Source organism: Mugil cephalus, chromosome 10 (genome assembly GCF_022458985.1).
Source record: "Mugil cephalus isolate CIBA_MC_2020 chromosome 10, CIBA_Mcephalus_1.1, whole genome shotgun sequence".
Classification (NCBI taxonomy): domain Eukaryota; kingdom Metazoa; phylum Chordata; class Actinopteri; order Mugiliformes; family Mugilidae; genus Mugil; species Mugil cephalus.
This window is the reverse complement of record NC_061779.1, coordinates 18463903-18482905: the sequence shown is the minus strand read 5'-3', so window position 1 is coordinate 18482905 and position 19003 is coordinate 18463903. Positions and strand designations below refer to the sequence as shown.

At 41.0% G+C, this 19003-nt stretch overlaps 3 protein-coding genes across 6 annotated transcripts; 2 read left to right on the top strand and 1 right to left on the bottom strand.

The window, feature by feature from the left end:
* The first annotated feature begins 582 nt into the window (after nucleotides 1-582).
* dnajb9a (DnaJ heat shock protein family (Hsp40) member B9a) lies at nucleotides 583-3769 on the top strand. Its single transcript, XM_047597576.1, has 3 exons — nucleotides 583-862; nucleotides 1284-1514; nucleotides 1711-3769. Exons 2-3 carry the CDS (start codon nucleotides 1298-1300, stop codon nucleotides 2139-2141), a joined length of 648 nt encoding a protein of 215 aa, XP_047453532.1. The 5' UTR covers nucleotides 583-862; nucleotides 1284-1297; the 3' UTR covers nucleotides 2142-3769.
* A 540-nt stretch (nucleotides 3770-4309) lies between these two features.
* Nucleotides 4310-14686, top strand: dnm1l (dynamin 1-like). Of its 4 annotated transcripts, XM_047595473.1 has the most exons (20): nucleotides 4310-4517; nucleotides 6167-6311; nucleotides 6986-7015; nucleotides 7585-7631; nucleotides 8056-8127; nucleotides 8241-8327; nucleotides 8680-8842; nucleotides 9206-9326; nucleotides 9426-9557; nucleotides 9690-9896; nucleotides 10003-10123; nucleotides 10208-10363; nucleotides 11410-11499; nucleotides 11586-11678; nucleotides 11905-11958; nucleotides 12156-12227; nucleotides 12927-13106; nucleotides 13343-13452; nucleotides 13562-13721; nucleotides 14197-14686. In XM_047595473.1, exons 1-20 carry the CDS (start codon nucleotides 4416-4418, stop codon nucleotides 14251-14253), a joined length of 2199 nt encoding a protein of 732 aa, XP_047451429.1. In that variant the 5' UTR covers nucleotides 4310-4415; the 3' UTR covers nucleotides 14254-14686. The 4 variants fall into 4 exon arrangements, with proteins under 4 accessions (XP_047451429.1, XP_047451430.1, XP_047451431.1 ...); XM_047595474.1 differs by lacking the exon at nucleotides 6986-7015; XM_047595475.1 differs by lacking the exon at nucleotides 12156-12227.
* A 188-nt stretch (nucleotides 14687-14874) lies between these two features.
* tnnt2d (troponin T2d, cardiac) lies at nucleotides 14875-19002 on the bottom strand. Its single transcript, XM_047595477.1, has 12 exons — nucleotides 18900-19002; nucleotides 17962-18010; nucleotides 17801-17811; nucleotides 17563-17584; nucleotides 17419-17476; nucleotides 17212-17328; nucleotides 17051-17128; nucleotides 16833-16943; nucleotides 16383-16495; nucleotides 16204-16294; nucleotides 16082-16119; nucleotides 14875-15097 (listed from the first exon to the last, which is right to left on the bottom strand). The coding sequence occupies exons 2-12, from the start codon at nucleotides 17991-17993 to the stop codon at nucleotides 15052-15054; spliced, it is 717 nt and encodes a 238-aa protein (XP_047451433.1). The 5' UTR covers nucleotides 17994-18010; nucleotides 18900-19002; the 3' UTR covers nucleotides 14875-15051.
* Nucleotide 19003: the final 1 nt, after the last annotated feature.

The following is a 19003-nucleotide window of genomic DNA, read 5'->3' as shown; positions in this document are numbered from 1 at the left end:
GTGTGCTCAAACACACACACAGAATATGAATGCTGAATGAGTGGACTGCTCAAGATGAAACATTTCTTTTTTGTCTCTCGCTCTTTTCCTGTACATGTGTAAACAATGTTGTTATGATGTGTATGTTTATAAGTATCTTTACCACCACTTATGTTATATTGTTTCAGAATTATATTTTAATATTATAAAATGTATGTACAAAATACACCTATGTGTTTTTTTCTTTTATCACTGTACTGTCTTCTACATTCTTGCTTCATAGTAACGTGTTCGTTTTCTGCATGCCGTCTTTAATATTTCCAGCTCCACTGGGGAGAAGTAGGAAGATTGACTGTAATCAACTACAATCCTTTTACCTTTGATATTATGATATTGACACTTCGTAGATGCTGTGACATGTAACAACAACCTCTGTTGAAGAATCTCATCTGATCTCATCTCATCTTCTACTACCACTTAACCTCACTAGGGTCGCGGGGGTTGCTGGAGCCTATCCCAGCTGTCATCGGGTAAGAGGCGGGGTACAATCTGAAAGGGTCGTCAGTCTATCTCAGGGCTCTATTAAAGAATTAATTAGTGAATGTCTCCTCAAGAAACTAGTGCTATGAGTATTGCAGCAACCAGGCGGTGGCAGTAACGCACCAGTTCGTCGTCTGTAAGCTGCCAAATATATTTTAAAGAAGAAGAAGTGCATGTGGCTACACCAAAACCAGCGAAGAAGAGATGGAATTTATGGATTTTAATTCAGACTGCTACCCACCGATAGTAATAGTTAATAGTTAACGTTATCATGTTTGGCCTTGGTTAAATAGATAATAGGCAATTTGTGTGCAACGGCAATACCAATTCTCCCCCCCAAAGGGTAAGTGATACGAGTCTAAACGAGGGAGGCAGAAGCTTGTGTTAGCTACCGTTAGCTAATGTTGTCAGAGGATGATGTGCGACTCACAGCGATGATACTTGGACGATATTACCTAGATGATGATACCTGTCGTCTACAACGTTGTACTTTATCAGCATTAACCTTCCGAAATGTAGGCTAAACCAATCAAACGTAGTTTCCGAATTGTAATATTTAGTTATCTAAAATCTATGGCTATGTTATCCAAGTACGCTAAAACAATGTATTCCTGTTTCTTACTTGATTTAAACATCCCTTGTTCATTGGGATTATTCTCGACCTGTGATGATATTTAATGTTACATTCACCTATTGCCATATAACAGATAACTCATTCATTGTACAGTCTTTACCAAATTTATGATTTTCTGTCTTGGATACAGGGGACCCTGGAGCCATGGCAACAGCACAGTCCATGGTAACGTTTGCAGTGTGCATCCTCATGATTACAGAGCTGATACTTGCCAAGAAGGACTACTATGATATACTGGGAGTACCCAAAGCTGCCACTGAGCGCCAGATCAAAAAGGCTTTCCACAAGCTTGCAATGAAATATCACCCAGACAAGAACAAGAGTCCAGATGCTGAAGTCAGATTCAGGGAAATCGCTGAAGGTACATGTTATTTGTTCTTTCTGGGATAGTTTGGGTGGATTTATAGTTGTCTAACAACGTGAATTTTTTAAAGAAGCCTTTTTACCTGACAAACAATAATGAGATGGATATTATTTGGACAGCTTCTTCACTTTATGTAGCTTCTAGGTAATGGCCCAGCACCGTCTGATTCATGTCTTTGCCTTGTCATCTACAGCTTATGAAACTTTATCTGATGAGAACAGAAGAAGAGAATATGATCAGTTTGGTGACACTTCAGCCTACTACAGTGGGGATGGCAGACATAGACAGGGTACCCACCAACCTTTCAGCTTCAACTTTGACGACATATTTAAAGACTTTGACATCTACAGCCAGAACAGGCATGCCCGCCACCGAAGGCACTTCGATGAACACTCCAGGTTCCACAAGGAATCCCACAGCAGACACAAGAGACATTTTCAAGGTGGTTTCGGATCAGGCGTCTTTGATGAAATGCTTGATGACATCGAGAGGATGTTCACTTTTGACAAACACGCCAAACAGACTGACAACAAGTTTCATGGTGCATCTAAACAACACTGCAGGACGGTAACACAGCGCAGGGGAAATATGGTGACTACATACACAGACTGCACTGCAACTTAAAGGATTTGTGACTTCAAATTTGCCTTAAAAGATACTGTTGTACCATTTAAGTCGCAGCAAGCCAGTTGGCTTAAATTGTGTGAAATTTGAACAGTGGGCTTGAGAGCTAACACAGAACGACAAGCACTGACAGTTTATTAAGCTTCTTCTTAAGTTCAGATAAGCTAAGTATATTTCAAGCTATTTCCTGTGTGTGCTCATAAACTAAATGAATGTACTAGCTCTTTTGTTTTGCCTTATTATTGAAGTAAGCTTTTTGAGAGTATTTTGTCAGTATTTTTTCAAGCACCTTCCTGTAATAGAATTTGAAAACATTATTAATGTTGCTGTTATTAACAAAAAAAACAATTACACAGCGATACATGTGTTAGATCACCACTCGTCCTTCTACCACACTGCTTTTTGTACAGTTTTAAGTGTGTTTCTATAGGTGCTGCTATTGTAAGTTACAGCTATAGGCAGAAACAATAGCGGCCTCTGGACTTTTGCTTATGGATGTCAAATGGGCGGCATTGTCCACAAGAACCTGTGACCCCCCCACCCCCCACGTGTTGGCTTGTTCACTTGTGCTTTTGCATTTGTACTCCTGTCTTCATCATCATATAGTCTACTCTACTTAAAGCATTTTTAAACACTTACACTTACAAGTATTGTAGCATCTGTGGTTAAAACACCTGAACTGCAGATGTAAAGAAATGCAAATGTATGTTAAATATAAAAGAAGTGTAATTAATAGAGGGACCTCGGTGACTCAGATATTAGTGGTAGTAGCCTAGATTTACAGTGCTGAACAGAACACAAACAGTTTTGAAGCCCTTAATGTTGTGTGGTCTTTGAATTTGTTGAGGAGTTCACTTTGTTGCATTGGAAAATTATGAAATACATCAAATACTAAAAACCTACACAATACAATGGAAAGGCATCAAACACTGCTCCCTCTAATGTAATCAACAATTGTCGGATGCAGCCTCAACAACTGACAAAATGCACTGGAGGTTTCACAAAGATATATCCGGTCCAGTGTTTTGGAGCTGTTAATTTTGTTCAACATAGTACAATGCACAACTTTACAGGAATGACTAACTACATATTTTTTACTTTGTCAGAGTCGGAGATTGATCAAATATTCTTTACTCTCTGCTCTAGCAATTCCCTTCTTTTGATTTGACCTAAAAGATATTTACATGCTTTTTCATCGCTTTTTTGCATCATTCAATCATTTAATTGTTCTTTAATTGAGTCCAGGTCCTATTTGTGTGTGGCAGTTCTGTTATTTGTGTAGCTCATATGGGACAGGGAACTACAACGTGTACTGGAGATTTCAAGTTCACTTTACTAGTTATTCATTTTTTAAATGAGGGAAGTGTGGGAAAATTGCAGTAGTACAATCTGTAAGAAGTGCTGTACTAAAGCATCGGTGCTGAATCAGGTGGCGGTTATTCAGCAGTGCTGATTAGTTGATGAAACTAACAGATCAGTTTGAGCATAAACCACTGTTCCTGCCATGTCGTCTGTGACCCAGTTCCTGTAAACTAATTACATTTGACACTGTTCTGTGCAATACCTATGTCAAACATTGATGTTGTAAATAGCACTTTTTTTTGTAAATAAAATAGACATAGCATGTGTATGTTGTCAAATAGGTTGTGTTCATTCACAATTTGGTTATAACTAAACTGGATGCATGACATTTAAGAATAGAAAAAAAAATGTAGCATAATAGTGTCTTGTTTAGCCTAAAACACAATTCTGGTTATGTTACACTTAGACTTAAGATTTAGACTTACTTACTTATAGACTTTAATGATGTACAAGGGACATGACTTGTTCACAGCAGCTTAGTTGCAGACAAAAGAAACACTCTTAAAAACTGGTAAAACGACCGATAGAAAAAATTAGTTGATACATTTCATGTCCATGTTCACATACTTACGTAACGTGTTTCACATAAATATTTTGGTATTCACGTTAGTTACTGTTGCGTAGGGGGAAAAAAAACAATAATCTGTCTTTTTATTGGTGCGGCGCAGCTGGTGACGTCACACACAGGAAATGTAGTTCTGTGAAATTCAAAGCCCGAATAAAGCTCCATAGAGCGGAACTCCTCCGAACTCCAACTCCCATAGCCGATGGCGTAACCGTGTGGATCCGCACACAACTGCGCATCCAGAGACACTCCAGTAGCTTTAGCCGAGAGACATTGAATGACTTTGTACCCGTGCGTGCGGTCCAGAAAGTTGCCTATTTGACGGGTCGGGATCAGCATCGGAGCTAATGGAGGCCCTCATACCTGTCATAAACAAGCTGCAAGACGTATTTAACACAGTCGGCGCGGATATAATTCAGCTGCCGCAGATAGTTGTGGTGGGAACTCAGGTGAGGTGAACGTCAGTTTGCTGAAATGCTACCGAGTTAGTTAGCCTGCGACAACTTATTGTTTTGGCTTTTTATCTCGTCTTCACCACGGTGTTACTTTCATTTTCACGCAGCTCAGCCCGAACTGACCTTACGCGTAGGTTTAGTCCTTTTGGTTAACTGCCATAGCAACCCAGTTAGCTTTAGACTCGTGTTTTGTTAGACAGTTGAGAGTTTACCAGGGTGCTTTAGCCTTCTGGTCACGAAGCTAAAAATAAAATTAAGCACTATTTTCTTTGACTTGATTGTATCTGCATGCACAGTGTGTGGGAAAAATTGATTTGGTATGTTGTGTCTTAAATAGCACACGCAGAAGAGAGAAGAATCCGTGTTATTCGTTTGAATAGGACAATAAACCATCCACTTTCAGTTGTGTTATTGCAGATACATAGTCTAGTCACTATAAAAGGAGTGAATGGGCTGTTGCAAATATGCCCTAGTGCACTTTAACACTGTGCAATGAACATACAGTAAAAATGTATTTATGATAATAACGTTGAGCCACCAGCCTTGCTCTGTTACAGTCCCCCCCCCCCCCCAGCCCACCTGGTCTACACACTCTACCTTAATTGGTTTAGCATGGCTGGTTTTGTGCAACACGTTTGCTTTCACTGGTCTGCTAATAGGATGTGACCGTCTCCGTCGTTTTGGCAGGCGTCCCCGGCTGTTAGAGTAAGACGGGGAAAGTAAAAGGATGTCTCATTCAAATGCTTCATTTGTTATGTGTGCCAGCTCTCTGCCTAGATCTCCATTTAAGATCAGCTATGCCCTGGGCGAGCTATTAAATGTCATTCGCTGGTTATCTTTGCCCCATAACAATCACATTCCAGACGACAACAACAGGATTACTGCTATCGATTAATCTTTTTAGCCCTTATCTCCCTCTAAGGAAATAAGTACCTACCCATTAAAGAGGAGTCTGTTAGCCAGGTAAGCTAAATCAGGTATTTCAGTTCAGCAGATCCCATTAGCTATTCCTCAAACTTCCCATGGTACTTGCCAACTGTGTGAATGAGCTTTGTAGGCATGGTCACAGAGGGTTTGTGTTCTACCTGTAAGCACTGCGAACTCAGAGAGTTTGTAGGCAATTCTAAAGTGAAACCTGCGTGACGTTAACTTTTTTCAGAAGCGAAATCTATGGTGGAGGAGCTAAATACAGTTTCTGGTTTCTTTGTTTAAATGAGGTACAGTCTCTGAAACGGTTTGTTCGGTGAGTATTACAGTGGCCGAGAGAGCTCAGCACACTACAGCCTCAGAATGCATTCAAATGGACAAAGCACTGACAAATTAAAAAAACATCTCTAATGGTTTGTCACCACTAGTTGGTGTTGTATTTGTTGTTGTTGTGAGATTTTTTATTGCTTTATGGTCAAACCGATAGACGTTTTCTTAATTTGCTTGTGCTTTGTCTATTTGCGGGTGTTTTCTTGAGTTACTTTGGTTTGAGCGTGAAGTTTGGAATAAATTGCCATGTCCGCCTCAATGTACGGCGCGTTACGTTCATATCTGCTTATTGAGAGGACAGGTTTTTCTGGTAAGTGTATGATTCATTCACGCTTCATCCTTTGCCTCTTGTTGATGTCTTTGTTGTTTTTTTTTTTGTTGTACAGAGCAGTGGGAAGAGTTCTGTATTGGAGAGCCTGGTTGGCCGGGACCTCCTGCCACGTGGAACTGGCGTCGTCACAAGACGTCCTCTCATCCTGCAGCTAGTCCACATCGACCCGGAGGATCGCAGGAAAACCAGTGAAGAAAATGGTAACATCACTGTCTCTTCTGCCCCCGTGTCTGTAGCCTGGTTTGATTGTCATGAAGTTAGATATTCACATGTTTAATAGTGAGTACATATAAACACAACAAAGCATATATGCGTTATAGCCTGACCAATACCAGGCTTTTACTGATATTGATGTTGGGGATGGAATACAAACGTATACTTTAACAAGTATTTTTCGCACAAACAGCTTCTATAGATTTATACATTCTCTTTCACTGACAATGGAACTGATGAAACCCTATGAGGAAATGTAGCACTTCACAGAATTGTTAGGAAACATCCTCACCAGTTTCAGACTAGAAAAATTATTTAGATTTAGCTTAGTTGTGTAGCATGTTTCATGTTCAAGTACATTACTTGAATATAAAAAATATATATTTTAATTCCAGTATCTTGAGACTTTCCCTGCTTTTACAGTATTCCTAAGTCATAACTGTGTCATGCCATTGTATTGTTGAAGGGATATTATTTCAGCTTAATATCAAAGCTGATCTCGCCCAGTTCTCCGCGATCCTTTGCCAAGATCCTGCATGTATCTGATGCTGTCCTCTGGAAATGACCTCAGAGTGACTCTGCATTGCTGCAGAGTTTCATGCAGGGGCTGCAGATAGCCAGGCTAACCCTTTTGTCTCCTGTCACCTCTCTTTAACCACAGAATCCAAGAAAAATGGACGACTCTGCAGAGGTCTCCTTTTCTTTGTCTTTTTGTATTTGTATATTACATAACGCCCCCCCCCACCCCGCCTCCTGCCAGTCTCCCTCGCCCATTCTTCCCCATCTCGCCATGTGTTTGTGTTGCTTGTCCGGAGCTGCCAAATCACATGACTTTTATTCAGCTCCCGCGCTTTCCCCCATGTAGGCTGGTCTCCGTCAGCTGAAGTTAGAAAAAGAGAGGCATGTTCCTGTCAAATTGGTGCTTGGTTTTACATAAAACAAAGAAACACCTACATGAACAAGGGCCTCACATTTCAGCTTCCTCTGATGACTAACAGAATCCATCCTTTTGAAGTTAGTTGTTGTGATATTGATTACTGCAGCTAAAATGAATGCTTTCACCGGATCCGCTTTTTTTTGCTTTACTTATTTACTTATTGGTTGATGAACTCTTCCATCCCGTCTTTGCCAAAAAAAACAATGATCGTCCCTTGAGACATTCCACATGGGGATTTTAATATTAGTAACACTGATCTAAAGGCCACATCTGTCGCATAATCACTAAGTGAAACATCTGCCCTCAACTTTGTATTTCCCCAGGCATCGAAGGAGAGGAATGGGGCAAATTCCTACACACCAAAAACAAGGTAAGGTCCTCTTCACTGTTTGGTCGCAGCAAAACTGTGATTGGCTTTGTCCATCATTCCTGTACAGTCTATTAAATAATCAGGATATTTCATAAAATTAGGCTGTATTGATTTGTTAGTTAATATAGGTTGGCTACAGTACAGGAGTTTTCTCAAATGGAACATGTGCAACCTGTAATAAGATCAGGGACACGCCCACATAGCTGCTACAAAGAATTCTATGGCTGGAAGGTATATGTTTTAAACTATTTCTCTTGAACAAAGACACCATTATGACGTCCTCCTGACAGCCTCATGACACTAAACAGGCTGTGTTTGTAAATTCTTCCTCTTGTGTCCCTTACTTTTCTGAATGTCAAAGCGTTGTGTTGATGTTCCTCATCATTCGCATCCTCACCATTCGTGGTTGAACTTTCCTTTTCAGATCTACACAGACTTTGAGGAGATCAGAGGAGAAATCGAAACCGAAACAGAAAGAATCTCTGGCAACAACAAGGTGATCGGATCACACTCTTTAAACAAGAAACGCTAGAGGAGCCGTTTAATCTAAACATGTCAACACCATCACCACAGAAAGTTTTTTTATTGTTATTATTATTTGTTTTCTAGGGCATTAGTGATGAACCCATTCACCTGAAAATCTTCTCACCGCATGTTGTTAATCTCACATTAGTCGACCTTCCTGGCATTACAAAGGTATGATTCCATTTGCTTTCTCACATTTAAACCTACTGTGTATAAATAATCTATAAATCATCCTGCAGATCGTTTTTATGACTTGCAGCACAACTGAAACTTGAAAAGTCATTTCTATTTCTTTAATGGTTAATCTATCCATCCACTTATCTGGGTCCAGGTTACATTTATTTATTAATCATAATGCTCGGGTTTATTTTTATAGACAGCTTGGAAAAGCCTGAAAATATGTTCTATAATTGACAATAAATACAGGTAATGTTATAACTGAAGGGTCTTGTGTCCATAGCAACAACTTTATGTTGTCCTTTATTATTATTATTCATGGTTGTGGTGTATTTGATAAAAACAGGTACCGGTGGGAGACCAGCCCAAAGACATAGAGATCCAGATCAAAGAACTGATTCTAAAGTACATCTCCAACCCAAACTCCATCATCCTGGCTGTGACTGCTGCCAACACAGACATGGCAACCTCAGAGGCGCTGAAGGTGGCCCGGGAGGTCGATCCTGATGGTAAAATGCCTCTTTTTTTTTTGTGTATCTAAAAAGCGTTTAAAAAAAGCAACTGACCTGTTGAGTTCTGAGAAGACATTTCACCACAGTTCTAAGAGGCCGGTGGGAAGTTTGAGGTTTAAATAGGGAACTCTGTGGGTAACCCATCAGAAACTTGCCTGAGGAGAAACTCGTGCTATTAATTTGCATAGAATTTCCATGACCAAGATGAGTGACGCTTAATTTGTTCATTCTACAGTTCTGTTTTTTAACTTCTAACGCTTAATCAGCATATGCATTTGTTTCAGTGCTGTGCTCTTTGTGCTTTTTTCCTTTCTTTTTTTTTTTTATTTTATAACCGTCTATGTGTGTGTCTCTGTTTAGGCAGGAGGACATTGGCCGTGGTGACCAAGCTGGATCTGATGGATGCTGGTACAGATGCCATGGATGTCCTGATGGGCAGGGTCATTCCTGTCAAACTGGGTATTATTGGAGTAGTTAACAGGTACTTGTGTGATTGATATGATGCTCAAATAATCCTGTCGAATCTAAACTAAACCTTCTAGACGGACAGTTCCTCATGAATTTTTGTGTATTCTCTCAGGAGTCAGCTGGACATCAATCAGAAGAAAGCAGTGGCAGATTCTATTCGTGATGAGTACGCCTTCCTACAAAAGAAGTATCCCTCCCTCGCAAACAGAAATGGAACCAAATATCTGGCGAGGACCCTGAACAGGTTTGATGCCATTTACCTACTGGCTATGTCTACTTCAGGTTTACTCCCTTTCTGTCATGCGAACCTGCCAATTGCTTCTAAATCGTCCTCTTTGTTGTTAAATGAAAATGGCTGTCTTGAATGTTCTTGCAGGTTACTCATGCACCACATCAGAGACTGCCTCCCCGAGCTGAAGACGAGGATCAATGTGCTGGCGGCGCAGTACCAGTCTTTGCTGAACAGTTACGGCGAGCCTGTCGACGACAAGAGCTCCACGTTGCTGCAGCTCATCACCAAGTTTGCCGCAGAGTACTGCCACACCATAGAGGGCACGGCCAAGTACATAGAGACAGCTGAACTGTGAGTTACACAACGCTCAGAGCCGCATGTACCTCTGAACGCCACTGAGGGGCGCTAGCACCATTCTCTGCCGAATGACCTAAAAGTGGTCTCCTCTGTGTTTCAGGTGCGGTGGAGCAAGAATCTGTTATATATTTCATGAGACGTTCGGTCGTACGTTAGAATCAGTCGACCCTCTGGGTGGCCTGACAACCATCGATGTGCTCACAGCGATCAGAAATGCAACAGTGGGTTTCCTCTACCACTTCCTGTTTTAATCACCGGCCTGAAGGCTGCATTTTAAAGGCTTGCGTTTCGTCTGCCTTTCACAGGGCCCGAGGCCTGCTTTGTTCGTGCCTGAGATTTCGTTTGAGTTGCTGGTGAAGCGACAGATCAAACGTCTGGAGGAGCCCAGCCTGCGCTGTGTGGAGCTGGTTCACGAGGAGATGCAAAGGATCATCCAACACTGCAGCAACTACAGCACACAAGTGAGGAACAGCCTCAGATTAGGGTTTAATTATTTGTTCGATCGATTACTTTTATGAGTCGTCAATTCATCTGTCGGCTGTTTTCCGGAAGTGAATTCATTCTTTGATTAATGACTTAATAATAAAACACCACTGCTCCTATTAAACTTCTTATTCAGACATAATCATAATATCTATGAATGATGAACCCATTTCAAATTTTAATGTAATTTAAGCTTTAATGATATTGTCTGTGATGATTCTCAGTTATCCAATTTCAAACTTCATTTTACATTAATGCATCAATTTGCCTTGAACATGACAAGGTCTTCAGTTCTAAATGACTGATAGGTACTTTTTTATCAGGGGCATCTGTGGGTGGTGCCCTAACCCTAACCCTAACCCTAGTGTCTATTAATAACCCAGTACAAACCTACAGATAGAATACGGTGTTCAGATCAACCTGGGGTTCTCTCACAGCCTATTACTGGCCAGAAACCCCAGACTAAAGGTTTAACACTGGAGAGACAGCTCCTCAGATCAGGACTCGGCACTTCTCCTACTCCTGAAGGACAAGGGACACTCGTTTGAGGACAAAACCATTTATATTTTAGTCAGAGGAGACAGAAGGTTTGAGGGTTAAAGGAAGCCATCTATGTAAACCTGGAAAACCCTTTTCCAAACATGTGATGTGTACTCTATATCTATATCAGCCACTTACAGCTCAGTCTTCATCTGTCTCCTAAAAGTTTCACTTAATTAATGGGGCATTAAAGTACCACTGGGACAAAAATGGGCACCGGGTGAGTATTGGTTGGTCAGCAGGCCTCAGTCATGTGAGTTTCAGGTGTGCACCACCCACAGACGTTCTTAATAAAACCCTTACCTTCTCACCAAGAGGTCGACATATTCTGTGTAAATGAATGTATTTACACAAGCATTAGCAATGACGAGCTGCTGCGGTCCCAGGTCAATACACATACAGTGCATGATGACTAATGCACATGATGTAAAAACACAAGGCTGCATTGTCAACTTCTAATCGTGGTGATTGTTCGTCTCTGCAGGAGCTGCTGAGATTTCCGAAGCTCCATGATGCCATCGTAGAAGTGGTCACCTCTCTTCTCAGGAAGAGACTCCCTGTCACGAATGAAATGGTCCGGATCAGAACACACTGAAATCCATTTAACATTTCTGAGGCTACGTGCTAATCTGATCCCTCCATTCTCTGAATTTCTTTCAGGTTCATAACCTCGTTGCCATTGAGCTCTCCTACATCAACACCAAACACCCAGACTTTGCTGATGCCTGTGGCGTCATGAACAATAACCTGGAAGTAAGAGATCACCTTCTACTCTCACTTCAGGCTTTTTAACTGTGGACATACACCGATCAGGCGTAACATTATGATCACTGTCCTAATATTGTGTAGGCCTCATAAAATATTTATCGTAATCACATGGCTTAATAAAATAACTAATTATGCTGTTTCTGTAAGGATTTTCTCTGCTCCTCTTTCTCCCTTTGACTTTAACCAATTTGTCGATTGTTTGTGTTTGTAGGAACAGAGACGAAATAGAATGAGAGACCTGCCGTCCGCCGTGCCCAGGGACAAGGTAGTCCAGTCCACTAGTGACATGCTTTAACAGACTTTCTGCTGTCATTGTAGAGCCGGCCAGCTTTAGACTTCTTCTATATTTAAATCTATCACAACTATTCTCTGCACATTACTGAATGTAAGGCTCATGAACACCTCTGCTTTTAGCTCCTGTCCATTTCTGTCCACTCTTCTTTTCCTCGTGTCGTTCTTTAGTCTTTTAAAGGCCCAGGTGGGCAGACTCTCTCCCCCACCGACCCTCTTGCCCTTGAGGGCGAGGCCTCCAAGGTGTGTCTGTCTGCCCACTTCCAAACACCTCTTCTTTTTTCTTTTTTTTTTAGCATTCGAGTGTACTTGCTTTGAGCAAGTGGGCAGTTTTTAACATGTCCTAACTCTGATCTGCTCTTTGACCGTCCCTCCACATGTAAACCCTTTATTTCTGCATGATGCTTGAAGAAACACAACTCCAGACTCAACTGGCATGAGTGCTTCATTTAAGAAACTTGACTTCCCTTGCTATAATAGACACGATGGATACAATCTTGTTGTGACTGAACTTGTACTAGCAACAGCAGTAGTGACTGTGATGAAGAGGACTGATGAGGATCTTTGTTTCTGGTCGATCTGATAAATCCATTGCATTTAGCAGTCACATCCAGGATTCTATCCAGCATTTTACTTGATGATATCTCTGTTGTTATGTTGTCATGTTGTTCAGTGCTCAGTCAGAGGAGTGGATGCTAGACTGAAACTTCTTTGCTGTAAAGTCAAAGAGGTCACACAGCATGCTACTACTGAAACACATCTTAACCTTTCTTATGAATCGGTGCTGTGTGTTTTTTATTATTAACTGTATTGATTTCACTTATTTCCTCTACTTTCTACACTCGAGACCATTTTCCAAGCCTCTGCAGGTTTTTGATCGTTTATCACCACATAATCATCATCATCATCCTCATCATCTCTCGCTTTTTTTTCGTTCTGCAGGCAGCAGCCAGTGGCTCTCAGAGCGCTTCTGCCAGTGAGCAGAACGAAAGTGGGATGGGAAACTGGAGGGGCATGTTGAGGAAGGAGGATGCTGGTGCTGCTGGTGGTGACAGGGGCACGTCCCAGACCCCCGTCCTCGCCAGCCCCCATAGGGGCCACGCCGTCAACCTGCTAGATGTGGTGGGTGCTCTGTCACTGTAGATTTACCTGGGATCAGAAATGTAGTAGTTTGCCTTGTAGCAGAGTTGTAGCTGGGTTCATCTCACTTCTTCTCCTGCTGTTGTCGTAGGTACTGACACCCTGAAGTGTGAGAAAGGTCTTTTTAGCAAACAGTAAACAGCGTCATTGCACTCGGTGGTAGTTTTATCTTTATGTTTAACCCTATTTATATATGGTTTTATCCTTTTCATTTGCAGCCAGTTCCTGTGTCCAGGAAGTTGTCAGCTCGGGAGCAGAGGGACTGTGAGGTCATCGAGAGACTCATCAAGTCGTACTTCCTAATAGTTCGAAAGAACATCCAAGACAGGTACATATGTAATCAGCTTTGGTCATTTTTGACATTGAATCACTGACGTCACTGACCCCCTCTCATGTGACTCACCGCCCCTATTAATATATTGTTTTTTTGGGCTCAGTGTACCGAAGGCTGTGATGCACTTCCTGGTGAACCACGTGAAGGACAGTCTGCAGAGTGAGCTGGTGGGACAGCTGTACAAGACGGCCCTGCTGAACGACCTGCTGACGGAGTCCGAGGACATGGCTCAGAGACGCAACGAGGCTGCTGACATGCTCAAGGTGACACTCATTATGTGATTCTCATTATAATACAGGCAAACATGTTTTCATTCTGTCACACTGTGCAGAAAAGGCTGAATTTGTGGAAAAGGTGTTTCTTCAAGCATCACAAAGTAAATCCAATTAAAAATTAGAATTTTTATATTACAGTAAAGTTGACATTGAGCGTTAGGGTTTATGTTTCTGTGAAAAATTATGTTTATTCTCATGCAGTTTTTAAGCTACTATCAAGCTTCACTTGGTCAAATCAGTTTTCTGCGTACTACAAAATTCACTCTTCGTGTCACTAATGCAGCAAAAATAGGCAACACAAAGACATTTTTTTTTCTGGGACAAAGTTTCCCTACTAAAGCAGACTTGAACATATTTTTAATTATGAGATCTTGGAGGTTCTAGTTAAAATAGATCCGGTGTGACAGTAACAGTGTGTTTAGGGCATAAAATGTTAAATTCTCTTGTCGTTCCTGTCTTCTAGGCGCTGCAGAAAGCGAGCCAGGTGATAGCAGAAATCAGGGAAACCCACATGTGGTGAGGTCAGCCTCTCTCCAGCAAACTCTTGTCATCCCTCTTCAACCATCCCTCATTCCCCAAGAACCCCAAGAACCCCAAGCCGACTCCTGCAGCTGCTCAGGCTGTAGAGAACCTCCTGAAAATGCACTGGTGTGGATATGTGTATATCGAAACATAGTTTTAATGTACAGTAAGGACTTGGATTAAGGGCAGAACATTTGAGTCTGTCAGCATCACACATTATAGATTATTATATTTTTCTTAATGTAACTGAAACAGTAAATATACGGATAATGTCATTCATCACCACTACGTGGAGCCTTGCTGAGGAATGTCTTCTCTTATTAGATTTTGAATTAAAGCTAGATATGACGACCCCGTTATTACCACATGTAGACGCTCTCTTTATTAGTTGTGGCCATAATAAAATGTCTGCTGCAGATTTTCCAAAGAAATGCACTCAACTTCTCTTGTGATAAAGAAACATTTTCACACATTATTGTTTCCCCATGATAATAATAATAATAATATTATTTTTCTATAGACGCCAAACATTTGTTTCTGTTCAACTTGAGGTTTTGTATGAAAAATGTTCTTATGGATAATGTATATTGGACAGATTTACAGAAACAGACAATCTGTATAGTTTGCAGAAAGGCATCAGAGTGAGTGTGATGACTTATTTATTGTTTTGATATCATGATAATTGACACGTAACCCAACACAACAGAACAATGAACACATGCATGGTGGACACTGGGGCCAGTCTCTTCTGCCGCGGTCTGCCTCCGCTCTGCCTCCGCTCTGTCTCACAGCTGCTTTACCTCAGCCGGCCGCCCATCTTGCCCTTGCCGCGACCTTTGGCGCTAAAGGGTGAAGGTAAAGCAGTCGTTCAGTCACGGCGCTTAATAATTCATCAATGACTGAGTGGAGCACACATGATTGTAAAAAAAACTTTTAAAAAGTACATTTAATCAAATCAATAATGTCCAGACATGTTAAAGGACCAGTGTGTAGGATATAGTGGCATCTAGTGGTGAAGATTTAGATTGCAGCTGACTAAATACACCTCCATGTTCGAGGACATACAGTGGCTGACTAAAAAATGTAAAGGGCCATCTGATTTGCTTATCTGTGCAGCACCGCTGTAGATGTAGATACATGGCAGCACAACTCTGTGGAAGACGCCCTGCTCTCATGATGGATATAAAGGACTCAGTGTAACGAGACAACAATAAATAATTTGTGGTGGCAAGCAATTATACACTAATAAAAACATAATTATTGTATTCTGTTATATAGAGATCGCACTTAATCCTACACACTGATTCGTTAAGGGAACAAAAAAGTGATCTGAGTAAAGAATGTGCTGACTGTAATTTCCAGACTTTGAAAGAAAATAAGGTTTCTCAAACAAAAAAAAGTATAAGATACATAGTTTGTGTTCCTAATAAAATCTTGTTTCTGATCTTAGCTAAGCCATGAGTATTAATAGAGTCTTTAAATCAATCTTGTGTTAATGTTGTATTGACATTATGTTTTTTGGTGCAGACTTTCACTGCAAATTTACAAAAACGACAGAACGACAGAGGAGGAGCAAGAGAATAATTGAACCGAGAGTCGTGGCTAATTTACATTAGCATTTTAGAATTAAAGAGAATATACTCAAATAAATCATTGTACTCTCTTTATCCACTCATCCATTTCTTGACTTTGTCAATGAGAATATGTTGATGTATAAAAAGGCACGGCGGTGGCTTTTATTTCAGTGGATATGTTGATGAATGAAGATAATCGAAAGTAATCTAAACAGAGATGGTTCAGTCCAAGTCAGCGAGACGTGCACTTACCTCTGGTGGTCCTGGACCCGTGCAAGAAGCTGGTTAATCTGCAAGGACACAAAAGTCTCTCTAAGCACTTTGAAGAGCATTGAATTTACAAAGGTGAGTTCCTCCCGTGCATCATCACTTACGTCATATTTCTGTCTTTTGAGTTTCTCCCCGAGATCAAACTTCTCAGCCTCCAGCCCCATCAGCCACTGCCACAGCTCGTTGGCCTTCTCCCTAAACACAAACGTGTATCGAAGATGCATTATTGAAAGTCCCATTCACGTGGGATCCATGTGTCATACTGTGTCATGCTGCGTCATACTTGAGTTTATCTTCAGCCATGTGATCAACATTGAGAGGCTTCCTGCGTTCAGCCAGGATCTTCTTCTTCTTCTCCCTCTCAGTTTGCTTCTTGCCTCCTCTTTTGGCCTCACCCTGCATTTGTCACATGCAAAAGAAAATGTTAGCACACGTTTTTTTGAATGACGTTGGTTGTCCTTTACAGGACCAATGAAGGGAAGCAAAATGCACAGAGTCAAATGCATAATACAGTACGTGGCTGATGTATTATACACTGTATGGAATTGCTGTATTATTTGTACTTGTGTTCTCATTATTTGTCATTATTTTGAACCTGTGACACCTGTGTGTGTAATTTTTATCTCTAGAAACCAAATTTATTGATACAAGTGGGAACGTTTCTGCCTGAAGTATTCTTGATGTGTTTGGTCATTATATTTTAAATACAATAAGACACAAGAAGTTGATTGACCTTCTGTCCGGCACTGTACTGCTGGGTCATGTTTGAGAGCGCCTTCTTCTTCTTGGCGTCATCATCGTGCTTCTTGCGCTGCTCCTCCATCTCCTTACGCTCCTTCTCTTCCTGTGGGCAGCACATGGTGAATCACTTAGGGGAGAAAATACTGTCTCCTCTCGTCCTGATGATATGATAACGACTAAATAAGTTAATAATGTAACCGGAGGCCGTACCGCCAGCCTGGCCTGCCTCTCCTTCTCCCTCTCTGCCCTGACTCTTTGCTGTTCGGCTCTCTCGGCGCGACGCTTCTCCTGAAAACCCAGAATCAAACATTCATGCTGTTACGGTGAATTCCGACCATACGGAGACACAATGGTTCCTCTGGTGCACTGACAATTCTGTTAACAAGAGCAATGAGCTCCTCTTCCTCTTTCTTCCTCTGGATGAAGTGGGCCTCGATCAGAGACTGCAGCTCAGCCAGATCCTTCTCCTGACGCTTCCTGTGGATGTCCTGCCGTCAGGAAAAGCAAAAACGCATTATTAGAAATATACAGCTTGTCTAATCAGATCCAGAGGGAGACGTTTCATGAGGCAGACTCACGTCAAAGTCCACTTTTTCACCATCGGGGATCTTTGGGGCCGCGATATTCGTCATAAACCTGCAGATATGAAGAGTTTGTGGTCGCATAAGTCTGTCCTGAGTGGTGTTTACACAGCTGAACGAGAGAGGATCTAAGACACTTACTTAGGCTTGGGCTTTGATTCATCTGGGATAAGATAAAGAGAGTCATCGTTATGAATAAGTTAGCAAGTAAAGGAAGTATTTAGACGGGAGGTTATTAGGCTGAGGGAAAGGGCTGTGAAAACCTGTTGACTCTTCATGTGCTTACGGCCATGAACGTACATAATCATTAAAATATGTATATGTATTACATATTTTAATTAGGTGCATAGAAATACACCAGCGGATGCAACGTTCTTACCTTCTCCCTCCCTTTAGAAGAGCAGCAGTACCAAAGGAAAAAAAAAATATAGAACATGTTAAAAAAACATCATACACAACTAAATAAATGCTCAGTAGGTGAAATGGGAACATTAAGGGACAAGTGTTGCACTGATAATATGAAGAAAAGGGATCACGTACTGCTCCTCCATGACTTCTTCCGTGTCAGACATTTTGTTGAGGACGAGCCCTGCAAAATGGATCCCTATTAGACTATATTTACACTGGAAAATATTTCTGATCATTCAATAGCATGGCAGAGAGCGACAACAGTTCACGCCGCGCACAATGAGCGTCACCGTCGGACCAGATGTCTGGTCGCCGGTTGTGCGAAAGCTATTCTGAACTTTTATTGGAGCGGCAGCGGCCACATAATATGATCTGCACTCAAGACATTTATCAGGGGCCAAATGCACTTCATGATCAAAAACCAAAGTGGGTCATTGTGATGAAAGGTCCTCCCTCAAAGTGTCATATTACTAATACTAGCTGGAAAAAACAATGTTTGATTGTGCATTTTACAGGTGGTGGAGCTGCAGGTCAGATTACGTGAATTAAAATAAACTAATATTTGGCATTAGAAGTGCGCCAACACCTGCACGGTAATTATTGTTATTTCTTACAGCTGTAAGGTATATATATGTATATATAGAGAGATAGATATAGATATGAAATATGAGGTATAATATTTAATTTCAAGATGCAGTGAAGCACTAAAATCAAAGAATAATTAAAAATGTGGTTATTTTCTATGTAATGTTATTACTCATCAAATATTGAATGGCTTTGTGAGGGGAAACTTTATTGCAGGTGACTGAAAGTATAAATATGCAGATTATATACATACATTATTGCAGATATAGTAGCAATTCAGTCAAATCTGATTAAAAATAATAATAGTAATAATGATAAATCCATTTAAAAAATAAAGAACACTGTAGCAGGTCTGCAGAGAACTTTCAGATAATAACTTAAGCAGAAATCAAGAAACATTTTTCAGCATGATTCAGTTCTACGCTAAACAAGAATAAACTTTCATTCATTTTGTTTGTTTTTTAAAAAAATATGTGCGTCCTTACCTGTGACCCAGACAGAGGGAGCTCAGACACGAGCAACAGACTCTTGGTCCTTGAGATTGACAAACAGGTTGAGCATCAAGGATACATAGTCCAACCCTTATTAC

Coding starts and splice junctions, on each gene's coding strand:
- dnajb9a (XM_047597576.1), top strand. CDS start 1,298: ATGGCAACAGCACAGTCCATGGTAACGTTTGCAGTGTGCATCCTCATG. Junction 1,515..1,710: donor ATTCAGGGAAATCGCTGAAG/GTACATGTTATT, acceptor TGTCATCTACAG/CTTATGAAACTTTATCTGAT.
- dnm1l (XM_047595473.1), top strand. CDS start 4,416: ATGGAGGCCCTCATACCTGTCATAAACAAGCTGCAAGACGTATTTAAC. Junction 12,228..12,926: donor TTGAGGGCGAGGCCTCCAAG/GTGTGTCTGTCT, acceptor TTCGTTCTGCAG/GCAGCAGCCAGTGGCTCTCA. Junction 13,453..13,561: donor CGAAAGAACATCCAAGACAG/GTACATATGTAA, acceptor TTTTGGGCTCAG/TGTACCGAAGGCTGTGATGC.
- tnnt2d (XM_047595477.1), bottom strand. CDS start 17,993: ATGTCTGACACGGAAGAAGTCATGGAGGAGCA. Junction 16,295..16,382: donor ATGGCTGAAGATAAACTCAA/GTATGACGCAGC, acceptor GTTTGTGTTTAG/GGAGAAGGCCAACGAGCTGT. Junction 16,120..16,203: donor TCAAAAGACAGAAATATGAC/GTAAGTGATGAT, acceptor GTGTCCTTGCAG/ATTAACCAGCTTCTTGCACG.